Source organism: Diachasma alloeum, unplaced genomic scaffold, assembly GCF_001412515.2.
Source record: "Diachasma alloeum isolate Michigan unplaced genomic scaffold, Dall2.0 Dall_scaffold_00597, whole genome shotgun sequence".
Taxonomy (NCBI): domain Eukaryota; kingdom Metazoa; phylum Arthropoda; class Insecta; order Hymenoptera; family Braconidae; genus Diachasma; species Diachasma alloeum.
The window spans coordinates 453,119-477,052 of NW_021680729.1; the positions used below are offsets into that span (position 1 = coordinate 453,119).

General features: G+C 38.7%; 1 protein-coding gene across 1 annotated transcript; it reads right to left on the minus strand.

Annotated features, from left to right (window-relative positions):
• Positions 1-54: 54 nt before the first annotated feature.
• Positions 55-20,144, minus strand: LOC107043532. Its single transcript, XM_015265065.1, has 10 exons — positions 20,137-20,144; positions 18,172-18,214; positions 16,766-16,933; positions 12,821-13,037; positions 5,240-5,323; positions 4,323-4,456; positions 3,915-4,051; positions 1,774-2,170; positions 1,098-1,281; positions 55-730 (listed from the first exon to the last, which is right to left on the minus strand). Exons 1-10 carry the CDS (start codon positions 20,142-20,144, stop codon positions 531-533), a joined length of 1,572 nt encoding a protein of 523 aa, XP_015120551.1. The 3' UTR covers positions 55-530.
• Positions 20,145-23,934: the final 3,790 nt, after the last annotated feature.

Genomic DNA, 23,934 nt, shown 5'->3' on the forward strand with positions numbered 1-23,934 from the left:
AACTATAGTGCGACAAAAATTTCCAAGAAGTATACCGGCAATTCCAGCCAAAAATTGTTAACAGTACATTTCCATTAGATTCAGATATATCAATCGAAAACATGGCTATTGAATTCTTCTCTTTATTATCCACGATTTTTCCTATTCCGTTAATTGAACATTGATTGCCTTCGATTGCATATCAAGTGAGTCGGTAGATCCTTCGAAGGGCCATTGGCTTGGAAATGAAGACAAATCCAAGTAAATGGCAAACTCTCGTAAAGCAGAGAACCCTTAATTAAATATTCGTAATTAGTGTTTTCTCATTGCGTGTAAACCGGACGCGGAGTTGATCCAGTGCCTGCTATTTACACAGGTCACTTGTTCGCATCTCTGTTTCTACACTCGTGTCTAGATTTATTTTCTTTATTTTCACTCGTAAAAAATATAATTTAGTGAAGATCTTGATCAAGATGGAATTCCTCACTCACTCAGTGGTGAATTATTCCGTTGAAATTATTATTTCGTCTTATTTTAGGCTTATCGGGAAGTTAATTAATTCGACCTTTGTGAGTCATGTAGCTCAGACTATCGCTCAGTAATTTTTCTCTCGCTGCGCGTCGTATTCGCGAGCAGAGGGCGAGGAGGGTACCAATCATTATGCAGATTAAGGCGCAGCCCAGGCCGACTATTGTACTGACTACCGTTGATCGGAGGCAGACTCTATCGCCAGGGGGTGCTTCACTAGGCCCTGAAATAAATTGATGAAATAAATAAGGTGGAGATCATTGGGGCGAGGGAATGATCGAACGGGATGTGGAGAAATATAATCACATGGAAGAGTCATTGCATTGTCTTGATTAAATTATCTACAGGCATTTCATTCTTCTATCGTTATTCCTCTTATTTTTCTCTCTCAATTCTAAACTATGTTAATTGCAAGCTATTTTAGAGAGAAAATAGGCATTTAGAGATATTCTGAAATAGAAAATTGAATACTAATTGCAGCCTAAAAAATCTGTTCTAATTGCAGCCTAAAAAATCATTCAATATTTTACGAGAGATTTTTTAAAATACACTTGATAATTCTAAGAAATTCAGGAAGAATTTTTATTTACCATTGTGCAACGAGGCCGTTGAATTCTGGAAGATTTCAGGTTCTGCCTCGCCCTCTTGAAGCACCCGCAGTGACTGGAATAGATTAACATTCTCTGATAAGCTCGTTGCCGGAGTCGTAGGACCAGCGAGGGCCAACGATCTTTTGGCAACGTTCTTGGAATTTCTCCAGTGACAGGGTTGACTCTGTAAAGCGAAAAGACATTCATGTGTGCCATTAGTTATGAGGTTGAAACGCAAAAAAAATCGTTACCGAGCGAATTGGACAGAAAATTTTATTGAATCTCTCTTGAACTTCCATTGAACATTCTATTAATTTGGGCTGATTCTATTGGCAAATCCGACATCTTTGTTGCCATTTTTTTGTAGAAAACATCAAATAGGAATTATTTCAACTATACAATAAGTTGGGTATAAAAATGAAATTCTACAGATTTTCTCTGTAGATTATTTTTCATTGAACATTTCTACTGGAAAAACGTGCAGATGAGCTACAGAATTTTTCCCAAAACTATTCTCTTCAAACATCAAACCCCGTAAATTACTCAATTACATCAAGAGACATTTTTCAAGCGAACAGACTTTTCCATCGGAAATGTCTCTTGATGGTTTCTACAACCCCTCATTACCGAGCTAATCCCTCCACATATGATCATCAATCAAGGAGTAATTACTCACCGGACACCTTCCATGACACATTCTCACATCGCACTCGATGTACAGCGCCGGCGAGCCCGTGAACCTGAACGTCTTCATGTAAGCGAAGACCTGCGTCTCGAACAATCCGCTCTCCGACCAGGAACCCCTGAACCTGCTAATCAACTTGTCATCCACGGGACATCCATACTGATCGATAAGTTGAATTCTCTTGTTTCCCCCGTTATGTGCGTAGCAGTCATTAACGACGATATCGAAACCATCGTATTTGCTCCTCATGTAGATGATGAGTGTCAGTGGGTCCCCAACCCTGACAGGTCCCGCAACTCGAGTTCCGGTTGTTCCGTACCCGTATCTTATCTCCATGTAGCATTCGGGGGGCTGAAGGGTAAATACTACTGGGTTTCCCGTCGCAACCCTGCAATATTATGACGATTATTGCCCGTTCCGTAGGAAGTGAAAAATTCGATATTTATATTTTATGAATTGAAGTGGTAAAACACGATTTTGTCTGCGACGTTGCGTTTTTCCTTTAAACCTCAGTGCAGAGGAGAATTTCAAGTTACGTTTTTTGTAGTGGAGCAAATATTCTGATGGAATAGTCTACCGAAACTACGGAATATTGTGATGATTATTGCCCTTTCCATAGGAAGTGATAAATTCGATATTCATATTTTATGAATTGAAGTGGTAAAACATGATTTTGTCTGCGACTTTGTACTTCTTCTTTCGAGAATTTTAAGTTACGTTTTTCGTAGTGGAGCAAATATTCTGATGGAATAGTCTACCGAAACTACGGAATATTGTGATGATTATTGCCCTTTCCATAGGAAGTGATAAATTCGATATTCATATTTTATGAATTGAAGTGGTAAAACATGATTTTGTCTGCGACTTTGTACTTCTTCTTTCGAGAATTTTAAGTTACGTTTTTCGTAGTGGAGCAAATATTCTGATGGAATAGTCTACCGAAACTACGGAATATTGTGATGATTATTGCCCTTTCCATAGGAAGTGATAAATTCGATATTCATATTTTATGAATTGAAGTGGTAAAACATGATTTTGTCTGCGACTTTGTACTTCTTCTTTCGAGAATTTTAAGTTACGTTTTTCGTAGTGGAGCAAATATTCTGATGGAATAGTCTACCGAAACTACGGAATATTGTGATGATTATTGCCCTTTCCATAGGAAGTGATAAATTCGATATTCATATTTTATGAATTGAAGTGGTAAAACATGATTTTGTCTGCGACTTTGTACTTCTTCTTTCGACCTCAGTTCAGAGGAGATTTTCAAGTGACGTTTTTTTGTAGTGGAGCAAATTTCTAATGGAATAGTCTCTTGATTAATTTCTCTCAACCTCAGATTTCCAACAGGGAGGCTCATATCATCAATTATTTATTTTCATATTAACAGAGGAGTCTAGATTTATCGTGTGGGAATGAAGAATGAAAGGTTTATTCATTTGCGGGTTCAATTGACTGGAGATTGAGGTGTATATAGTGGTCTATTGGTTGCAGTCTTTGGGGGACATGCAGGAGGCATGGGTTCTAATCCCGACATGACAGTTGTTTTTCGTAAAGTTTCAGCTTTTGTACCGTTTGTTGCTGAGAATTGAAAAAACTATGTTAATCGCTAAGACCGAGAAACATTTTTTGTAGTTTAGGAAATCTTGAAAAAAAACCTTTCGGCATTTTACATGACGTCTGATCGAACCAGGAAACTCGATGAAAACATGATTAAGGAATAAACCTTCCCTGAATCCTTACTAACTTATGGCAATCGTCATAAAAAAATGACTAAATTATTCATAAACCTCCTCAGATGAATTGAAATCGAGTACCTCGTGGTGGCCAATTTGTGGCAGTGCTTTCCTGGCACGCAAAATACTAGGGTTCAAATCTCCACAAGGGTATGGTTCAGTCTTCCCCTCATCAGATCATAAAAGAACTCGCCTCATGGTCACTTACACGAAAAATAGTCATGGGAAATATTTTTTTGTAGTTCACAAAAATTCATACAAAACGTATCCACTGACATTACATTTCCCGGCTTTTCCCTATCGAAATAATTCGTTTCATCGGACTGGGCGAGTCGACTCACCACGTTTTACCACTTCCTCCCCCGCCCCACCCCAAAAACTCATAAAATAACTCACTCGACGTCGAGAAAGGGAAAAGTCACAGTCTTCCAGAAGTCATATCCGTACTCGCACGTAACTTTGAAATGCTCATCAAACTCCTCCTCAATAAGCGGATTATACTGCACAGTAACAGTATTCCACATGAGATTCTTCTGCAACGAAAATGCAAAACGTTAATCATCATTTATGTACACCAACATCTCCACCAACATTCATCCCGTACTCTACAATTACTAAGACTTAAAATCCGTTCATAGAATCATAACAAATGATGGATGATGAGGAGAATGGCAAAGGCAGATAAATGATTGAGGGTAACATGAAGGAAAACACGAGAAATATAAATTTGTTTTTTTTTTTTCAAATGATAAACTGGTGAATAAAAAAAATTGAAGAGAAAAAAGAAATGCATCAACCACTGACCGTTGGATTCTTTCTGCTGTCCTGATGGTGGGTGTTCTCGCCAAGGGTGCCGCAACGATTCAACTGAATGTAAAACTCGTAGTAATCCCGGCCAGTACCATTGACGTACATGCAGTCAGGATCGTAAGAGTAGCCTGTAATTAAGAGCGATTGTCTCAGCACGCTCGACGATTCGATGCGCATGGGATAGATCGATATCGATTCTTGTTGTTCAACGGTCACCCCCCCCCCCCCCCCCCCCCCCCCCCCCCCCCCCCCCCCCCCCCCCCCCCCCCCCCCCCCCCCCCCCCCCCCCCCCCCCCCCCCCCCCCCCCCCCCCCCCCCCCCCCCCCCCCCCCCCCCCCCCCCCCCCCCCCCCCCCCCCCCCCCCCCCCCCCCCCCCCCCCCCCCCCCCCCCCCCCCCCCCCCCCCCCCCCCCCCCCCCCCCCCCCCCCCCCCCCCCCCCCCCCCCCCCCCCCCCCCCCCCCCCCCCCCCCCCCCCCCCCCCCCCCCCCCCCCCCCCCCCCCCCCCCCCCCCCCCCCCCCCCCCCCCCCCCCCCCCCCCCCCCCCCCCCCCCCNACAACAGTGGTCTCAATCTCGAATGGAGGAGTGTTTTGTTTCGCACCAACGAGCACTAGCTATCCACGAGCGAGTGAGGCTCTGAATATTTTTTGCATTATGTATTTTTCCATTATTGTTCATCCAACATCTCTTGTACTTGCACATGTACTTTGTGCTTGTACATGTACCCAGATTTCACCTTGAGATTACAACTAATCTAATTTTATTCGCACAATTATGAAGATGACTTGACTTGTATCGGGGGAATAAACAATGGGAATGAGCTTCAAGTTTTATTGAGTCGGTATTGGCAATGGGGGTTTGTGGTGGGCATTGTTGGGAGACTTGATCGGACTCGGGTTTGTGATGTTCTTACCCGCTGAGTATAATAGACCCGCGAAGGAGCCATTGAAGCCGATTCTTATCTTCATGTAGTCGTCCTGACACTCTGCCTCGATATCTGAAATTAGATGAGAGGAGGGTGAGTTAGTGGAGGAATTATTCTGTGGTGGTTGAGTAATTCGTCAAACGTGGATGAATTGATTGTGATTTTTTGAAATTATTTTTTTTTATCCTTGTTGTGTTAAGATGAGAATAATTAGCCTTGGTGGGAAAAAATTGTGTGAATTTTTTCATGTAGTCAAAGTGTAATATTGACGGTTTGTCTTTCGGATGGGCGCGATCCATCCAATGGTTTCGGAGATATTCACCTTTTTGTAATAAACGATTCCATCGAAAAGTTTAATATTTTCCTGTAGACCCTACAGCATATGGGTGCTCATCACAGGGATAGAACGTATTATATTTGTTAAAACACTTTGAAACTTGCCTGAAAAAGCATAGTTTTTCAATCATTAGGCAGGATTTTTGTGTGGCATTGTGGATATTCAATCTGAGCGGGATTAATGTTTTTGTTTGTGGAAAATGGTAAGTATCGTAAGGTTTCTCCTTGCTTTACCTCGGAATCGTTGTTCGGTCTCTAGCAAACGCAAAAATCGAAATATCAAGTTGAAATGAAATTTTATTCCGCTAAAAACCATTCAGAAACCCACTATCAGTTTATTGATGGCAAAGAAAGTATTGAAAAAAATTAATGAGTGCGATGTTCACTGCCACATGCTCGCTGCCCCCTGCTTGTTTAACCATTTAATCATACTCCATGATGAGTTCATTAATGCTGCAGGTCACTGATGCGTCTCTCATTAGGCTCGTAGTCATGAACATGTCAAGATTTTTCGGTGTATCACAGAGTGACGAAAGTGCACTTGTCGTTCCTATCTTCGGATGAATGACACCAGTGTGGTATCGCAAGGTCTTGACGGTTCTGAATACAATCAGGTTCCTATTCGGAAATATCTGAGGCTTGGTGCACATAACAGAAGTGCTAGCAAACTCACCGTGACATCTACCTGACCAGATTTGTCGATGTAGCATAGATCGAAAGATGTACGGGTTTGAAAGGACTTGACGGTGTTGAAGACGATTTTTTTTTGTCATTTATTTATAATTTACAATCAAAGAAATGACGTTTTTTCTTCCGCATAGAAGCATTGCAATCGTTCGATTTTGTACATTTTCTAATTTTGCTTGGAAATGTACGGGGTCGCAAGGGCAATGTACCGTCCTGAAAATTAATTTACGAACGATAAACTTCAACACATCGCTTTATTCTCCCCAAATAAATTCATCACTGTCAATCCCACAACCGCAATGCAGAAAAAATAGCACAAAAATGCATAATTTTTACGGGAATAATTGGACATCATAAATTCGCTAGCCAGAGGAATTAGGAAATTAAAGTAAAATCTGATTTCGGCTCGTTATTCACGGTATTCTTCCTATCGCAACATCCTCAGTAAGTTGGGACGTGCTGAGAGCCAGTTGTGAGGGTTTGGCTTCCGTTTTGGAATCCGGTCATCGATGTACCGAGAGTGAAAGTCAAACTCCCGGTCTTCTTTTTCTTGTTAAACATACTTACAAACTTGACTCTCCCCGCTCCTACCCATTAGTGGTATTTGTATAACCGTGTGGACTGTGTTTGATAAGAAATAGAAGGGTCGAGGGGGGGGGGCGCAGAAGAAGTTGGGAGGCAGCACGACGTAACGACGTGTCTAAACGAGCGCCGGGTGAAGAGATTGCCGGGCGAGGATAGTCACGGTTGGTGGGAGACGAGGGTACGATGATACAATGCTTCTTATAACGATTTTATTACTGAAGGGAGTGCGTACTGAGCGCTGCGACGATTGCGTGACGAGTCGTGCTGATTCTTCATTTCTCTCATTCTTATTACGACTTTTTTTATTCTCTCGGGTTTTTATTCCCCGGGGATGGCAATTTATCACGGAGTGTGAATGCATTGCATTTTATGCATACCGCTGGATATGTCTTAGAATGCACGGAGGAATGTGAGTGCATGGCATCGAGGATTATACTTTGTATGAAGTTTTATATGTTACATTGCGGGGGGGGGGGCACTAAATGAATTTTTGGAGGATGGAATTAATGCAATTTCTCGTGCTAAAGTGACAAGGAATTTCGTAATTTAAAGTTCACAATTTGACGAATAAATCACTGCAAACTATCAATCTCATTTTGAATGCTCCATGGAAATTAATATAAATCATGAAAATTCCTGCAGCTCAGAAATTCGAAATTCATTGAACTTTTAGTGGAATTTATTTATTTATTTTATTATAATTTGAGATTTTTAGTTTCATTTTATTTCATTCTCCACTGACAGATATTTCGGATGCAAGATTTAATTTTCTTTTGAAAAATCGGTTGACACGTTGTCCTAGAATCATTCTATCTTGTGTAGGTCAGAGTAGAAAATACGTTGTTCGTGCTTATAACGTTACAGCCATCAAATAATTAAATTAGCTCTTAAGTGGTCGCATAATGAGGGAATTCCCGCCATTCTTCAATTTTTTATTTTCACACAAAAATTTCGTGAGTGACAAATACATAAAAATTTGTCTTTCTACTTTCAAATATATCGTACACATTAACAATTTTTTTTCGATCCGGACTTACACCAATAAATTATGAAAATCTTCTGAAAATCCAAATCGCTGAAAATCCTCGTGTCTAACATTGAAATTTCAAAATTTTGCACCCAATGAAACCGAGTTTTTCACTTATCTAACAATTTTTTCGCTTTTATACTCCCGTTTCCTATTAATTGAAGGTTCAAAATTCCCCATAAACAAGGAATACATTTTTTTCCCACTTTTTTTTCTTGAAATCGTAAAATACATGGGGTGGGATTCTCTTACCGTGCGACCAACTACGTTCGGTGCTGGAGAGTTGCGACCACTTAAGGGCTGATGAATAATAATTGACGATGATTAATTGAATTAAATGAAAGGTATCATTAGTCGGTTAGTGGATAATCATTGAGGTATGTAATGATGAAATAATCTCAGCTATTAGTGGTTTACAGACTAATTGTCAGAAAACGCTTTTTATAGGAAACATTTTCAACTTCGAACATTATCTCTCAACATTCTGTCCTAGAATCAGTCGCTCTTGAGATGATTTCATAATTAGAAAAGATTGCATGTACCACTTCAAGAGAGGAATGAATTGAGTAGCGAAGCGGTAGAACGATTCAAGTCGATTTTGATTATTAGGGGAGATTAAAATTAAAAAACTAATGGATTGATTTCAGCATTCCAATGATTTCACACTAATTTGATCTATAAAAAAAAATCAATTGCAATGAATGAGAATATTTTCATTTTCTTCAATAGAACTTTTTATTTAAAGATTTTCCTTTTAACAAGAAGATGGCATTCCAACATTTCGAATGCATTGAAGAATGCCAACTATTGAAAATATTCCCCAACCACGACTGAAACATTCCTCAAAGATACCAGCATGGAATACCAAAGGTCTCTGGACCAATCAAAGGGAGAGAAAAAATAATTTCTCCCCCCCCCCTCCCCCCACAGCTAATTCACGACGTAAACGATGCGGAAAGAGTACAGTAATGGAGTGCAAAGGCTCCGTATACATTCTGACAATACGCTTTCCCTTCTTCCGGGGGCCACTCAACTCAAACTACTATGCATAAGATGATAATGACGCAGCTACTCCAAGTTGTGTGATGCAGAACGGAAAATCGGTTGTCTAATGTCGTTGGCAAAAAATACTGCACAAAACTACAAACGAAAATGAAATGGAGGGGAAAAGAATAAACTGGAGGGCATTTTAAATATGCAATACACGGAAGGAACAGGTGATGCTCAGGAAAAAGTTGAGGTATAGAGGAGGTATGCTGTGCTGGATTGGAGGGAAAGAGGAGAAATGAGGGAAAGAGGGGTGAGGATGGGGAGGAAGGAATTCGAGAAGGCCGTGGAGGATTTATGGGAATCGGTCGTTCGAGAATGCTGCACTAAACCTATAATCGCTCCTTCTTCGCGTAATTGACGATTTAATTCCACGGACGCTCAGCCCGAGGATTTTCTTCCGGGCCCTCCTCTCGAGGTCTCTTCCTCACTGCAAGAATTTTACGGCCCTTCTGTGCCCTTCACTTTATTCCCTCGGGTGAGAATGGAATAAAGTGAAGTGACTCATGCAAATTTTTGGGTACAATTTCCGGGAGACTTAAGGAATTTTGTCATTTATTATTCACTATTTGATGGAGAAATGGATTGAAGTGATCAATTTTGGTTCTGTTTTTCCATGAAATTTAATAAAAATTAGGAACAATTTCGATGAATTTATTCTTGAGTTTTGAATTGATTGAAGGAATTCTCGTCTTTCGGCTAGTTGAAAATATAGAATTTCACAGAATTTTCAGTGAAACTTGAAATTTGATGGGTTTCCTGCGCCTTTCATTTTTCTCTATAAACAATAAACTGAGGAATTCATTTAAATTGTACAGTTTTTGAGACATTTTGAAAATAAATTGTATCCAATTTCTCCACTTGTTCTCCCCTCGAATGTTTCTACACGAGTTTTTTCTCACTCCGAACTGAATCTCTCAGTTTCCCATTCTCATCGAAACACTCGTGAATGTAATAGAGATGAAACTCCGTCTCCCCGTTGGGAGCTATGTTTTTGCTCTCGTTCCTCGCATTCTTCTCTCCCCAGTCCCTTTATCATCATTATCATCATCATGACCATCGTCGTTCCTTCAAACTCACGCCGACAATGGCAGCTGAAATTCATCGATTCTCCGTCTCTAGTGCATCTCCTCTGCTTCGTTGAATCGATACTTGAGGATATTTTAATGCGACAGTACGCGCGATAAAATTTGTTCTTGAGAAATGATACACTTCAATATTTTTCTTATGAAAAATTTTTCAATACTAGACCAATATCTTTCATCGAACGCTGAATATTCATGTTAAATTTTTTGGAAAATGTGGAATTTGTGTGATTTTGCAGAATGAAATTGATTTTGATAGCGTGAACGTATAAAATTTTCCATTTAAAAATTATTACGCTGCCATAAAGTTTCAGCAGGAATTTCCATAAAGGTTTTCATAAAAAATTTCGAGATAAAATTTACGATGTGCAGTGAAAAAATGTTTGCAACCCAATAAATCTCATAATCGGGGCGAAGTATCCCTCAACGGGAATAAAATTTCATTTCTATCTACCAAATACATTTTCAACATTGAATTTTTTCACTACACTGTTAGAAAAAAATGAAATTTCATTGATAGTTGACTACTAATTTTCAGGACAGTGGCAGTGGCTGTGATTTAGGAGAAAAAAATCATGAAATTTCAGGTTTCACTGAAAATTCAGTACAATTCCCGAATTTTAAGCGGCATCACGAGGAGAATTCCTTGATTTACTTGAATTTTCAATCAAATATAAATACTCAGTGTCAAATTTTTTCCCCCTAAATCGCATTCAGTGTCTTTGTCCTAAAAATCCAAGAATATATTTATCGGAATTTTCTGGTTTTCTATTCATTTTCAGCGAAAAATAAAACTAAAATTTACGGTTCTCTTTGATTTTTCTACGAAATTCTGAATTTTCAATGACGAAATTCCTTGAAATTTCAGTATTAATTACATTCGATAAAAATTTCCAAAAAGTGTATCGGAAATTTCAAACAAAAATTTTTCAGTGTACATTTCAACGAAGAAATGAGGAAAAGATGCCTTTTCTCTCCTCGTATAGAACAATTCCCATAAACCTTCCTCAACATGAAGCTACTCAAAAATTCCTTGTCAAAATGCAAAAAATAAAAAAAGCGTAATCTGCGTGTATATTTATTCAAGAGAACAAGTCAGAAATTGTTTCCAATACTGCGATCCCCTTAGACACCTCAAACAAAAAAAACATAAAAATACAATTATTCAAATGACATGGGTACTTCTCAGCTGTCCGCCGTGACCAGTCGCCACTGTTGGTAATGACGTTGCAATTGAGACGTGCAGTTAAAGAGAAAGAACGAGGAAAAAAACAGCATGAGTAAAAAAAGAATAAGACACCCCGGCTTCTGTTGCACACAGTGTCAGGAGCGCGCGCTTGCGCTTGCACGATTTCCGACACCGTTTTAATTGCTCCTCTAACGGGATTGATCCAGACGTATAATACCATCCTTTAACGTCTATGAGATGTGGGCTAATGTTAGGGGTCCATACGTGCAAGTCGTCACGTTATTTGTCTCAATATTATTTCGAGCGTCAATGCATCAGAAACGGTTAAGAATATACATCTCCTGAGGGATTTACTACTAGGAACGTTTTATGCTTTCAGTTATTTTTTTATATATTATTTTATAGACTAGTTATGTAGTTATATTTCACAGATAATTGCTCGACGATATTTTTAGCATTTTGCGAAGAGGATGGAATGAAAAATGTGCCGTAAAGTCGTAGTAACTGGGGCTAATTTGAGTTCAATTGAGATATTGATTATTTTTTCAGATGTTTATTGCATCCGTTAGGAAATTCTATTGGAATTATATTTCGTTGTCTATTCCTGTGAATAATAGATCTATCAGAGTTATTTGTATACGAAAATGAAATTGCATTGAGTCTTGAACTAGGAATTTTGCAGGGGAAATCGGTGATAGCGACTGATAGAATTCACAAGTAGAGGCGCTAGGAATTTTTATTGCATTTATTTCATGCGTGTATTATTTATCCGGCAATGATCTGATAATGAGTGAGTTCATTGAGAGGAAAACGTTGAAATTTCATGAACAGTTTAGGAGTAATTTTCAGATGAAAAATCAGGGAATTTCAGATTTCAATTTAATGTTCAATTGAAGTTCAGTATCATTCCAAATTGGTTTTTGAATCAAAACATGAATGTTCAGGATGAAATTACGTTGAATTTCTAATTGATTAAAAATTTAATGATGTATTCATCTGAATTTTCTTGATTTTTAGTCATTTTTATGGGATAATTGAACTGAAATTCACAGTTTCTGTCGTTTTTTGATTTTCAACGAATAAATTCCTCGAAATGTCACTGGAACTGTCACTTGATGAAAATTTCACAGAAGTGGGGAAATTTCTATTCAATTTTTTTCATGCATATTTCAGTAAAACCAAGACATTTTTTCTCAAAAATTTCCTCATCCACAAAGAAAATGTCCGGACACTTTCTAAAATTATCGAACGAATACAGATGAAAAAAAAAATTAATGTTTATGGACACGTCACTGATTTTCAGGAATCCATACCCAATTAGTAGTAACATTCCCCTAAGAATTAGCGATGATGTCAGTGTCAATTGCTCACGTTAGTCACATAAAATTAATCATTAAAAATTGGTAACAAAATCTCTGAATTTCAGAATTTCAGTGGAATGTCTCTAGAAATCATTTACACGTACCATAAAATGAAATTTTTTTTTTCTCCGCAATAGTGACTGACATGGCAAAGAAAAATCGCAACATTATTCTTAAAAAATTCCCTCATCCACCCATAAAATGCCCTGAAAATCCCCTAAAATGATCAAACTCAGTTGTTCCAATACTCACGTTGTACTCGAGTAGTATTCGGCCTGTACCTCCTGTGCTCCCGATCCCAAGTCTCCGGATGTCTTCCCCACTCGTCCTCACCGCTACCAGCACCGCCTCCACCCCCAGCGAGGCCTTGCAGCCCCTGGAGTGTCTGCAGCGCCTGGAGATTCGGACTCAACGGTCTCTTCAACGCCGGCACGGGCACATACGACGCACCCTCGCCCACATAAACCACCTGAAATTTCAAACCATTCCACAGTCACCAATTTTTTAACTTTCTGACCCGAAGGGAGTTATTAATTTCACGATTTCTCCTCGTTTCATGACCCCTAGAATTTGATGACTCCGCGCAGAGAAACGATGAGATTGGTTTCTTGTCATTATAATTGATGCAACTTTGTATGATTAAGAATAATCGAGTGAAACTCCAGCAAAATCGTCTCAGCGGTTTTGGAGGAATTCGAACATGAATTTTTGTAATTTGCAACTTTCCATAGATTTTTCAATATAGGTCAATTTTTTCATGCTACACGGAGTGAAATATTTCACACGGAGAGAAATTTTCTAGAAAAATTCTAGTATGAGTACTGAAAAAAATCACAATCCACCGGTTGTGAAAAATTCTACTGCTGTTAAGGTAAAATTTCTCAGGATTTCTGGTAAAATTTCTGGGGATTTCTATGAAATTTTCACCGAGGAATATTCACTGAAATTAATGTATAGTGTCACTGAATGAATAATACGGGGAAAAATTCACGTTCTCCCAAATAAAATTTCCATTGCCAGCACTGGAATTTTTCCCTGCCGTCACTTTGCGCCTCTTTTACCGGGCTAGCAGTAATTTTTCTAAAAAATTTCTCTCCGTGCATAAAAATTACGTATCTTTCCCGTAATTCCGGAGCTGTTGGAAATTTTATGGAACTGTCACGGAATTTTTCTAGAGCGTTCCGTAATTTTTATCTGAATCTCCTGTGAAAAATTATGATACCGTCACTTAAATTTTCTGAGTCGATTCCGTAATCGATGAGCGAATTGGGAGTTCCGTAATTTTTCCTGAACATTTCTCTCCGTGTATTTTCTGTTTTTTTTTTCATTAAGAATATTAAACAAAAAAACTTGGAAAATTTGAACCGAGGAAATTTAATGGAGAATATCTCAATAGAATAAGTTGTATAGAAAAATCTAATTCTGATGAAGGAAGGAGAGGCAATTGGCCGGGAAATTATTGGTCCCACCCGCAATGGGAGCGCGCGACCAACAACCTATCGGATATTCCCTCATTACTGTTTACTACTCGAGGGAGTTTTCATGACAGGGAGTCGCTCCAGTGATGTTTGCGATGGTCAACTACACCAGGAAGCGGAACTGTCGCTTCATGTGTGTAACTATCGCATTTTATCGCCGGTGACATGTTCCGCGAGGATCAAAAGTACGGGAGGGAGAGAATCAAAAGTATAGGGAATGTACCCCGTCGACGCCCGCGCATTCATGCGTCGCTTAACGGTCACGCGGTCGAGATCAAGCGTCGCGAGTCATTAGTCACCGCTACGAACCGACTTCTCGTCATCTTGTGTTACATTCTGCATTGATAAGAAGGGAAATACGTCTGGATGAGATTTGCATTGTATTATTGCGAAGGGAGACGCGAAACTCTTCAAGGAGAAGAAAAAATTTTGATCGTCAGGATTGTCTCAGTGATTAGGTATTCGGGGTCGAATTGTTAATAGTCTTTCATTATCAAGTGGTCAAAAACTAATTACCTGGCGCGTAACTGTGGGAGCTCTCTAAATTGGAATTCTATTTGAATTTTTTTTATTGAATTGAATTAATTTTCAACAGAAGTTGAACAGAAATCGAATAGAATTCTTTAGCGAATTCACTAGGTTTTTCTGTGAAATGTATTCGCGCGTGTTATTGATGATGACTATATGATGTATTCGAATAAAATCATTCGTCTGATTCAATAAAGTTGATTTAATGAATTAATGTTTAACTGCTGCTTGAAAATTACTACCATTGAGAGAAAATTTGTTTAATATGCAGAGCCTATTTACACGAGAGAAGTAAATAACGGTCAATGACTTGAATCTCAGAATGTTTGTGTTTCACAAAATTCGCGTAAATTCTCATTTATCATTATCGCTCCGCGTTACATCACGAATATATTATATATCGAAATATTGGAAGTGCATATAAAAAAATCATGAAAACAATAAATACTTGAAGATTGGCGATTCTTCGGCGCGATTTGAGTGACTTCATTTGCGACAAACTCATTCTTGAGTGAAAGAATATTTTAAAGCATGAGACCTTCCTCGGACCACGTGCACGGAGAGAAATTCTTTAAAAAAATTCTAGTGCTATTAACATTTCTGGGGATTCCTGACGAAATTTCCGGGGTTTTATGTGAACAATTTATATTAAGAATGGGAAAAATTCCTGCGTTACTCAATAAAATTTCCACTGCCGGCACTGGAATTTTTTCCCTGGCCGTCACTTTACACTCTTTTTCCCGTGCTAATACTAGAATTTTTCTAAAGAATTTCTCTCCGTGTGAGTTGAGATGCCTCGGAGAATTAAGCAATTGAAGGAAAATTACTTGTCCCAAGTAAATATGTTTCAGATATTAGATTTTTTTTCTCAGTCTACAAAACTGTCCCTGAAAATTCAATTTTTCTCCACCAGTGATTCCACAAAACCTCGTCCTCTCCCTCTCAAGACCCATACCTCCATCCCTCATAAATCCCAATTTAAATAACCATCTGCGGACCCCCCCCCCTCCCCCCCAACAGCGTGAAGAAGTAAATCAACAGTTTCCCCCTGTCTCCATCCATTGCGTTCTTTAACTGGCAAATTGATGCATAGAATTGATTTACGAGAAACGGTAAACCCATCTGCATCCCAAGACGCCGTTTGCCTGGTGATAAAATGCCCAAGTAATGTAGTTTAGTATTGCGCCAGGTGTATGCAGAAGTACCGGGGCGTTAACCGACGAAACATTGACTCTAGTCATAGGCGATTGATGGCCCCGGCACCGCTATCCAGGACCCATTCTCCGTATCTCGTCTGCTTTCCAAAGCAAAGTATAGATCCTTTTTTCCATGGCGAAAAAAATGTTTGTCCAAATATGTCGAGTGGTCCATGGTTATAGTTGAATTCACGGAAAGAAATTTTCGATAAAAATTAGACCTCCAGAGGGCCAAACGTGGGACGAAATGACATTCAACCATTTTTTAGATTAAGTTTTGTCGGAAAAATTAGACTTGGGAGTCTAATTTTTGCGATTAAACTAACCTTCGTCCCACGTTTCGCCCTCTGGAGGTCTAATTTTTATCGAAAATTTCTTAAAGATTCAAGATTCCCTACGAACAAACGAAGTCTCCAAGTTTCTCAGGAAAAATCATGATTTTTTAATCAAATCGTAAATTTTTAATCTGCAAACTTCATCGTTTGTCGGCAGCGAACCTATCGGAAAATATCTGATGATTTTGAAGCTCTTGTGGTATTACATATACGACGATATCTCAACAGAATAAGTTGTAGAGAAAAATCTAATTCTTCTGATTTTTTCCCAATAGAATATTTTCCGATCATTCCTATTAAAAAATCCAACAGAATTTTCTTGCGAATCCGTCAGATTTTTCTAGGAAATTTTATCGTACGTGAACCATTTCTAGATGAGCTTTCCCATCGCCACGTACCTCTATTCTCATAATTCCACAAGAGAACCCCTGCCACAAGCTGAAAACTCGCGATCATGGCGTAAGTCCTCCAGAAAACCGTTGGTCGATCAACTATTCAACGAGCGGAAACTTACGGATCCCGTCGCATTGCAACGAAAATTCTTTCCTTCCCCCTCCCCCCCCCGCCATTTTATCACCGACGAGTGAGTCTAGCCGACGAGAAGATCTCATTTTCTCAACATAATTTTTTTAACGCTAATTAATGATCAAGTTTACTTACGGCATCCTGATCACTAGCTTCGTGGGTAAGGGCTTCTCGTGTTTCTGTTCGATTTGTCTCGTCCTCCTCGGGGCCGGAGCCACTTCCTGCCCAGTAGTCCTCAGTTGCATCCTCCAGAATTGTTTCGCCATTTGATCTTTCTGCCTCAGTTGTTTCTAAACCTGTGGCCTGGATGGAAAAATTCAGTGGGTTATTGCCGCCCATTTGTTTTCGATTGAGTCGTTTCTGGTTGTAGATCAATTAGGAAAATGGCTAGGAGTTCCGGGGCAATATGTTTTGCGGAGGTTTGCTAATGTTGAGTTTATCGATATGAGCGTATCTTGGGAGTTAGCGAGGGGGTTAGCATCTGTTAGGCTTGATAGGAAGTGCTGATTGCGGTATCTATTTGTCATTCGAAAATGTTTAACTGTTTCTCGCTGATATGTGTACAGATCAATAACTATATATTTCTCATATTAATTTATCCTCACAGACAGTTGTAGTCTTGGTTATCATTATTATTATCATTTTTTTATTGATGAGTCAATCCATGTTGGGTCATTGTTAATTTTTTCTAATCAATAGTGATATTTTTAATACAAATTTAAGTAGGATAGGAAATTCTCGTATTCCTGTCGTCCATGAAATCGAAATTCCATTAAATTTCAGGTAAAATAAAAAATTTCGTGATTTTTATTTTTCATAAGTTTATGATTTTTACATTGAAATTTTCGTCAAGTGACAGTTCTACTTAAATTTCAAGGATTTATGTAGTAAAATTCAGTTTGATTGAGAAAAATCAGTGGATAAATTGAAATGAATAGAAATCAAGAGAATTCAAATAAATATATTCGTGAATTCTGAATCAATCAAATTCCATCCAGCCTAATTGAATGCTGGATTTTCATGTTTTCATTGGAATTTCATGATTTTTTAAATCCCAAATGAACTTTACTATAGCGTCCCTGGAAATTACAACTAAACTGTTCGAAAATATTCAATTTTCATCTAAAAGTCTAGAGTATTACAGAAAAAAAATTGAGAACGAATTAATTTCCTGTCATTTCCCAAAATTTGAATGAATAACGATACAAAATCAGTTTGATTCAGCCACATTCAATTTAACTTTTCCAAAGAATACAATTTCCAATGAATGTAATCCCATTCTTAAATGAAGTTCACATTATTTTGAAGTAAAAAAAGTACAAAAAAAATGACTAAACAAATACACCATACGACTTTTTAGTGTCCTCCTTCCTGTTTCTGAGTACATCTTGTAACTCGAAGAAAATACCACACATCTCATTCAACAAAAACATCACAAATAAGGATCTTCCTCACACCCAAAGACATTCATCAAAAACCCAGCAATTCCAAAGTTAAACTGCCCCATAGAATAATTAGCCTCAACTGAAAGAACACCTTACCCAGCATACGTCGATGCTACCGATGAGCAGGATCCACGTGAGCCTGAAAGCAAAAATAAAACCATAGTTACAGAACACGGAATAGTCCTGATGAGTTACGAGAAGCCGAGGTTTGCAAAGCGGATAAATTGAAAGATATAAAAACGAAAAGAAAAAAAAAACTATCAGTGCTCTAACTCCACTAATAGATCCAACAAGAAACTCATCCAGTTCAGCGTTTCCTCAACAAAAAGTCATCTACATCACGCCTTGGTACATCCCAGGGAGAGGAATATTCCATCGACAGTGAATGTTTTTCCTTTCGGAGGCTGGCCTCAACAAAACCCATCCACATATATGGACGAGTGGATATTATCCTTCGAGCATAAATGTACTTCACGTACTAAAGAATATCATAGTTGTAAGTTTTGTGATGCTCCACTTCTGTGCACGCTTGAGTTGTCCCAGTATGCAACAAGAGCAATATCCATCATCGTTTTATGTTCGGGGTACGGGGATGAGTCGAACGACCGCGAGGAATCGTTTGGATTATGAGCCTTCTTCCGGGAATGCCCGACGAATCGAATCGGAAACGAGTCATCGCTTGCGGGCGAAAGGAGACCATAAAATTATTGCGAGAGTTGGAGGAAAGTTCAGAAAATTGTAAATGAAATAATATTGGAATTATGAGGACGGGGCATTTGGAATTATACAACGCGGATGGTGATTGGTGCCTCTCAGGGGTTATTCGCGGTAATGGGGGGGAATTGAGATTTTCCGGGATTGGCCAAAACTAGTGGGAAGGCGCGTTGGGGTGACCCAGTGAAGGGAATTGTGGAACGAATTTCGAGATTCGATGGTCGTGTGTTTGAAATAATTGGAATTTCTAGTTTCAGGGATTATTTGTGCCATTCCCTTTCGAACTATGGAATTGCGGTATTCGATGTCCCGTGGGTAATCAGAACAGAATTATATCGAGAATTTTCTTCCTTCTCGGTTCGCCCAATCAGGGCGCAGTATTTGAGGTCACGTGACAACTTCACGTCGGTTTTATTTTGATAATTTCATAGTTCCCGGTCAATTATTCTCTCTGATTTTGACACACGGAGAGAAATGTTTCGTAAGAATCACGGAACTCACAATTCGCTCATCGATTACGGAATCAACTCAGAAAATTTAAGTGACGGTATCGTAATTTTTCACAGGTGATTCAGATAAAAATTACGGAACGCTCTGGAAAAATTCCGTGACAGTTCCGTAAAATTTCCTACAACCATATTTTACTCCGGAATTACGGAAAGGAGACGTAATTTTTGTTGACTATTTCTCTCCGTGCATTTCAATTTGTGAAATAAGTTGTGTTAATTTGATTCAAGATAAAGAGTCATTCAAAATGAGTCGATTTGATTAGAATTATTTACGAGAAATTAATCACAAGATTAAGTATTTTTTTTTTACTTCTGCGAGATGTTCGTTTAAGGTGCCATATGACTTCGACCACGGCATTCTGATTGGTCGAAGCCAGGAGGAAGGAAATTCTCGTCAGAATATTTCTCGACCTTCAAAATTCATCGGATATTTCCCTCATGTTTCCCTGCGTGTCATCGATTGGGATGAGTTTTGCGAGATAAAAATCACGAGCGCGATGCGTCAGTGATTTTTCTGCTACGCAACGAAACTATCGGGAAATTTCCGATAATTTTTAAGGGCCTCGGGGTATAATCGATATAACTGATAACTTTTCGTCGCTCGGCAATTTTCCCGTTGTCAAGCATAATAACAAGAAATATTGATTGTACAACGATGATACCGAAAACCACAATTCTATTTGAAAATGAAAATGAATTCAAAATGAATTGGAGTATTTCCCTCAAACTTCCCTGCATAAAAACGAATGCCTCAACTTTCCGCCCAAGTGCTCGCGATTTTTTTAACCTGCGAAACTTGACATCTTCGTTTGTACGCAACGAAGTTATCTCGAAATACCCGATCATCTTGCAGCTCTCGGAGTATTATAACCGAAGTAATCCCCACAATTCCCGTCAACTCATCTTCAAATGAATTCCCCACATCTCACTAATAATTTCGTCAAATCCCCTCGCCACTGCCCCTAGAGTCCCTCCTCCCAAGATAAAACTCTATAATCAAGAACACGTGCACCATAAACCGTTTTACAATAATTCATAAATTCACGAAATCATTTGAAGACTATAAATTTCAAAAACGACGGCCAATGCATTAGCTCAAATAACCCATTTTACCACCTGAATCACAGTAATACGTCGTTGAAGAATATAAACATTTTCCTGAATCGCGCGAAACAGAGGTCACGTGGATGACATTAGGGCTGAAAATTTATCCGCCGATGCATCACAGTCTCGCTTCATTACGAATGAAAACTCGGTGGCCTTCGGGGTGCTAAGCGAACCAAGTGAGAACCAACTGCATCATCATGGTTTTGACCTAGTGAGGGTAACAGTCGACTAGCACGCAACCGACGTAATAACATGTAACAGTGTAGGTAACGTGGGTTGACTTGGCCATGCAACCAGTGTCCCACTGATGGTGGTTTTTTTTCTTCGCTGAGTATTCATGTGTAAACTACCGTGTGAGAATAAAATTCCACCGGTTCATGTGTATTTCATCGAAAATTGCGTTTGGCACATGGTGTACGTTGGCTAAATGAATGCCTGAGACTGTGAATTCAGGTATTACACTTTGTACACAACTGTAGTTTCTGGTATAACTCAACATCCGTTGGACGGGGTAACGCGCGCACTTCGTGAAGTTTTATTATTATGGGGAATTCGTTCACGGCTGAGTGGGGATCTGGGATTGACAGGTTTCGGCGGCAATTAGGGGGAATTTACTTGGGTGGATATTAGCTACATTGAGAAAAAAAATTGTAATATCGGAAACATATTTACTTGTGACTATATTTTTCTTCAATCGCCTAATTCTATCAGCCATTTCAATTCATACTGTTGGAAATTTTGTGAAATTTCAAGTTTTAAATAGAATTCACGGGAATTCGTGAGTTTTCAGTGGGAGTGAGATGGACATTTCACGACTTGATTGAATTTTGAGTGGAACATGGATATTTAGAAACAAAATAACATGAATTTTCAATTTTTTCTTGAAATTTCCAGACTTTTCTCAATTTTCACAGAATAATTGAACTGAAGAATCAAGTATTTTATTGATTTTCAGATCATTTGAACACGAAAAAAATTTCCGGAATTTGACACGGAAAATTCAGACGAAAATTTTTAACAGTGCACGTGGTCCGAGAAAGGTCTCATGTTTTAACATATTCTTGTACTCAAATATGATTTTCTCGCACATCAAATGTTTTGATATGTAATATATTCATAATGTAATTTATTGTTTCAAGTTATGGTTTACAACGAAGCTTTCAGAAAATATTTGATATTTTTGAAGGTATCAGGATATTATAACTGAAAATTGAGATGGGAATTGCTAAACTTACTTGAATTTTCAATAAAAAATTGAATATTCATAGCGAAGTTACGAAGTTACTAATTTTCAATTAATTGAATATTCAAGAATTATTTTTACCTGAATTTTCTATTGATCTTCACAAAATTTTCACCTTTCTGAGACAACTCAACATCCGTTGGTTGGCGTAACGCGCGCACTTCGTGGAGTTTTTATTTTTAATGAGGGTTCGTTCACGGGTGAGTGAGAAGATCCGGCATTGACAGGTTTCGGTGGCAATTGGTGGGAATTTACTTGGGTGGCTATTACCTGTCGACGTTTAAATGACTGCAGTTATTAGGTGTAATATTCACTAGGGGATTGAGGCTTCTGGGAAGGCTTCTGTGGAGATTTCAATAAATGGGGGAGTGAGGTGTTCAGCGAGTGCATCCAGAGAGACGATTATATTGAATGGAGTGAAATTTTTTAAATAAAATGAGTGGTTTTTCTGGAACAGCCCATGATACAAATTATATCCAAACTTCAATTCTATTTTTATTTGCTTTATTATTCACCTCCAATCAATAGTTTTTTTTATGTAAAAAATGTTTCCTTGATTCAATGAAAAACTATTCATTATAAATTAAATTAATCATTTTAGGGAATAGACTTTAGTTGGATCGAATGAATTGCTTATTTGATTTCAGCAAAAAGATTATTGGAATGGATGGAACAATTTCAAATAGAGTGCTTTATAGAATTTGAGTGCGTCATTTCTCCAGGTGCGCTAATGTGAATTTATCGGAAATAGCGGAAATAAGTGAAAGTACCTGCAAAACTAAAAGTTTTGTCTTCTCTGCATAACACTCGCTATAATTGTAAAATAATTGAGAAACTAAAATGTTGGATGCGTTCATATTTTCCTGCCTCTTCTACTTAAAACAGAATGTTTTCCGAGTATCCATGATGCAGATGAATAACAACTTCCTCGCGATAAATATGTCATTATAAATTTCAGAAATTAGTTTTCTTGCGAACAATTGAAACAAACGCAGTAGATTTTCATTATTCCCTCGTCTTCATAATTCAAGCCCTCATTTTCCGCTCATTCAAATGATGGAATGGCACGAAACTGCTCGTATTCTCGGAGTATTCATAAAACGTCACTATAAAGCTTAGAATTTTCTGCTTTTTGAGAGATGTGAGGGGGAGCTGCACGAACGGATACCTGTAGTGAGAATTATACCGTTTTATTGAAGCCTATCATTAATCATTTTTCCCAATGATTTTCAATGATTTTCAATGACGAGATTCTCTAAAATTTCAGTGAAAACCGTCACTTGAGAGCATTTCGAGGGGCATTCGGCGAATGATGTCCTCAATTTTAAATTTTCCTGAGTTGTTCGGGGTTACGTGACGCCGTTCACCAGAATGTGGAAAATATCTGAACAAATAGGTGAAAACAATTAATAGGCTACTGTGGAATTATCAGTTTGATAATTCACCTCTCATTCGGTGAATTATCAAAATAAAACTGATGTGTAGGTGTCACGTGATCCCCAATACTCCACTCTGGTCGAAAATTAAGTGACGGTATCGTAATTTTTCACAGAAAATTCAGAAAAAAATCACGGAACGCTCCGAAAAAATTCTGTGACAGTTCCGTAAAATTTCGGAATTACGGAAAAGATACGCAATTTTTATTGAATATTTCTCTCCGTGTAATTCCTACAAATCGTTCACCAAATTTCAGTGATAAAAACCACTGATGATCAGACTTCTACTCAGTATCCAGTACCGCTAACAATTGGTCATAGGTGAACTATCAGTTTGATAATTCACCTCTCCCCCCGTGAATTATCAAAATAAAACTGATGTGTAGGTGTCACGTGGTCCCGAGTACTGTACTCTGATTGGTTGTAATCAGAATCGAGGAAATTTCCAGGAAAACGTCACTGATTTTCAGGGACCCATCTCCAATTCCTAGAAATCATTCACCAAATTTCAGTGATAGAAACCACTGATGATCAGACTTCTTCCACTCAGTAACCAGCACCACCAACAATTAGTCATAGATTCCCAAAAATCAGTGATATGTTCCTGAAAATCATTTTTTTCCCCTGCGCAGAGTAATTCGTGCAGTTTCCCTGGATCGTTTTCCCACTCGCCCCTCCCTTGCAGTATAAATTTACCGGAAAAATATACATTACCTGTGGTGGAATGTTACGCGGCTAAATGTGGTTAACGGAGCGAAGGCGAAATGCGAGAACGTCTGAGGTGAGTCCGACCGCGCACGCCAGCCCCCCTTCCCCTCCCGCACCACAAAAAAACCCGAAACCCGCCGGC

Excerpts from the sequence above, each read along its gene's own strand:
- LOC107043532 (XM_015265065.1), bottom strand. Across the intron at positions 4,457-5,239 it reads GGGTCTATTATACTCAGCGG|GCTACTCTTACGATCCTGAC; the intron begins GTAAGAACATCA and ends TCTTAATTACAG. Across the intron at positions 4,052-4,322 it reads ACAGCAGAAAGAATCCAACG|AAGAATCTCATGTGGAATAC; the intron begins GTCAGTGGTTGA and ends TTTTCGTTGCAG.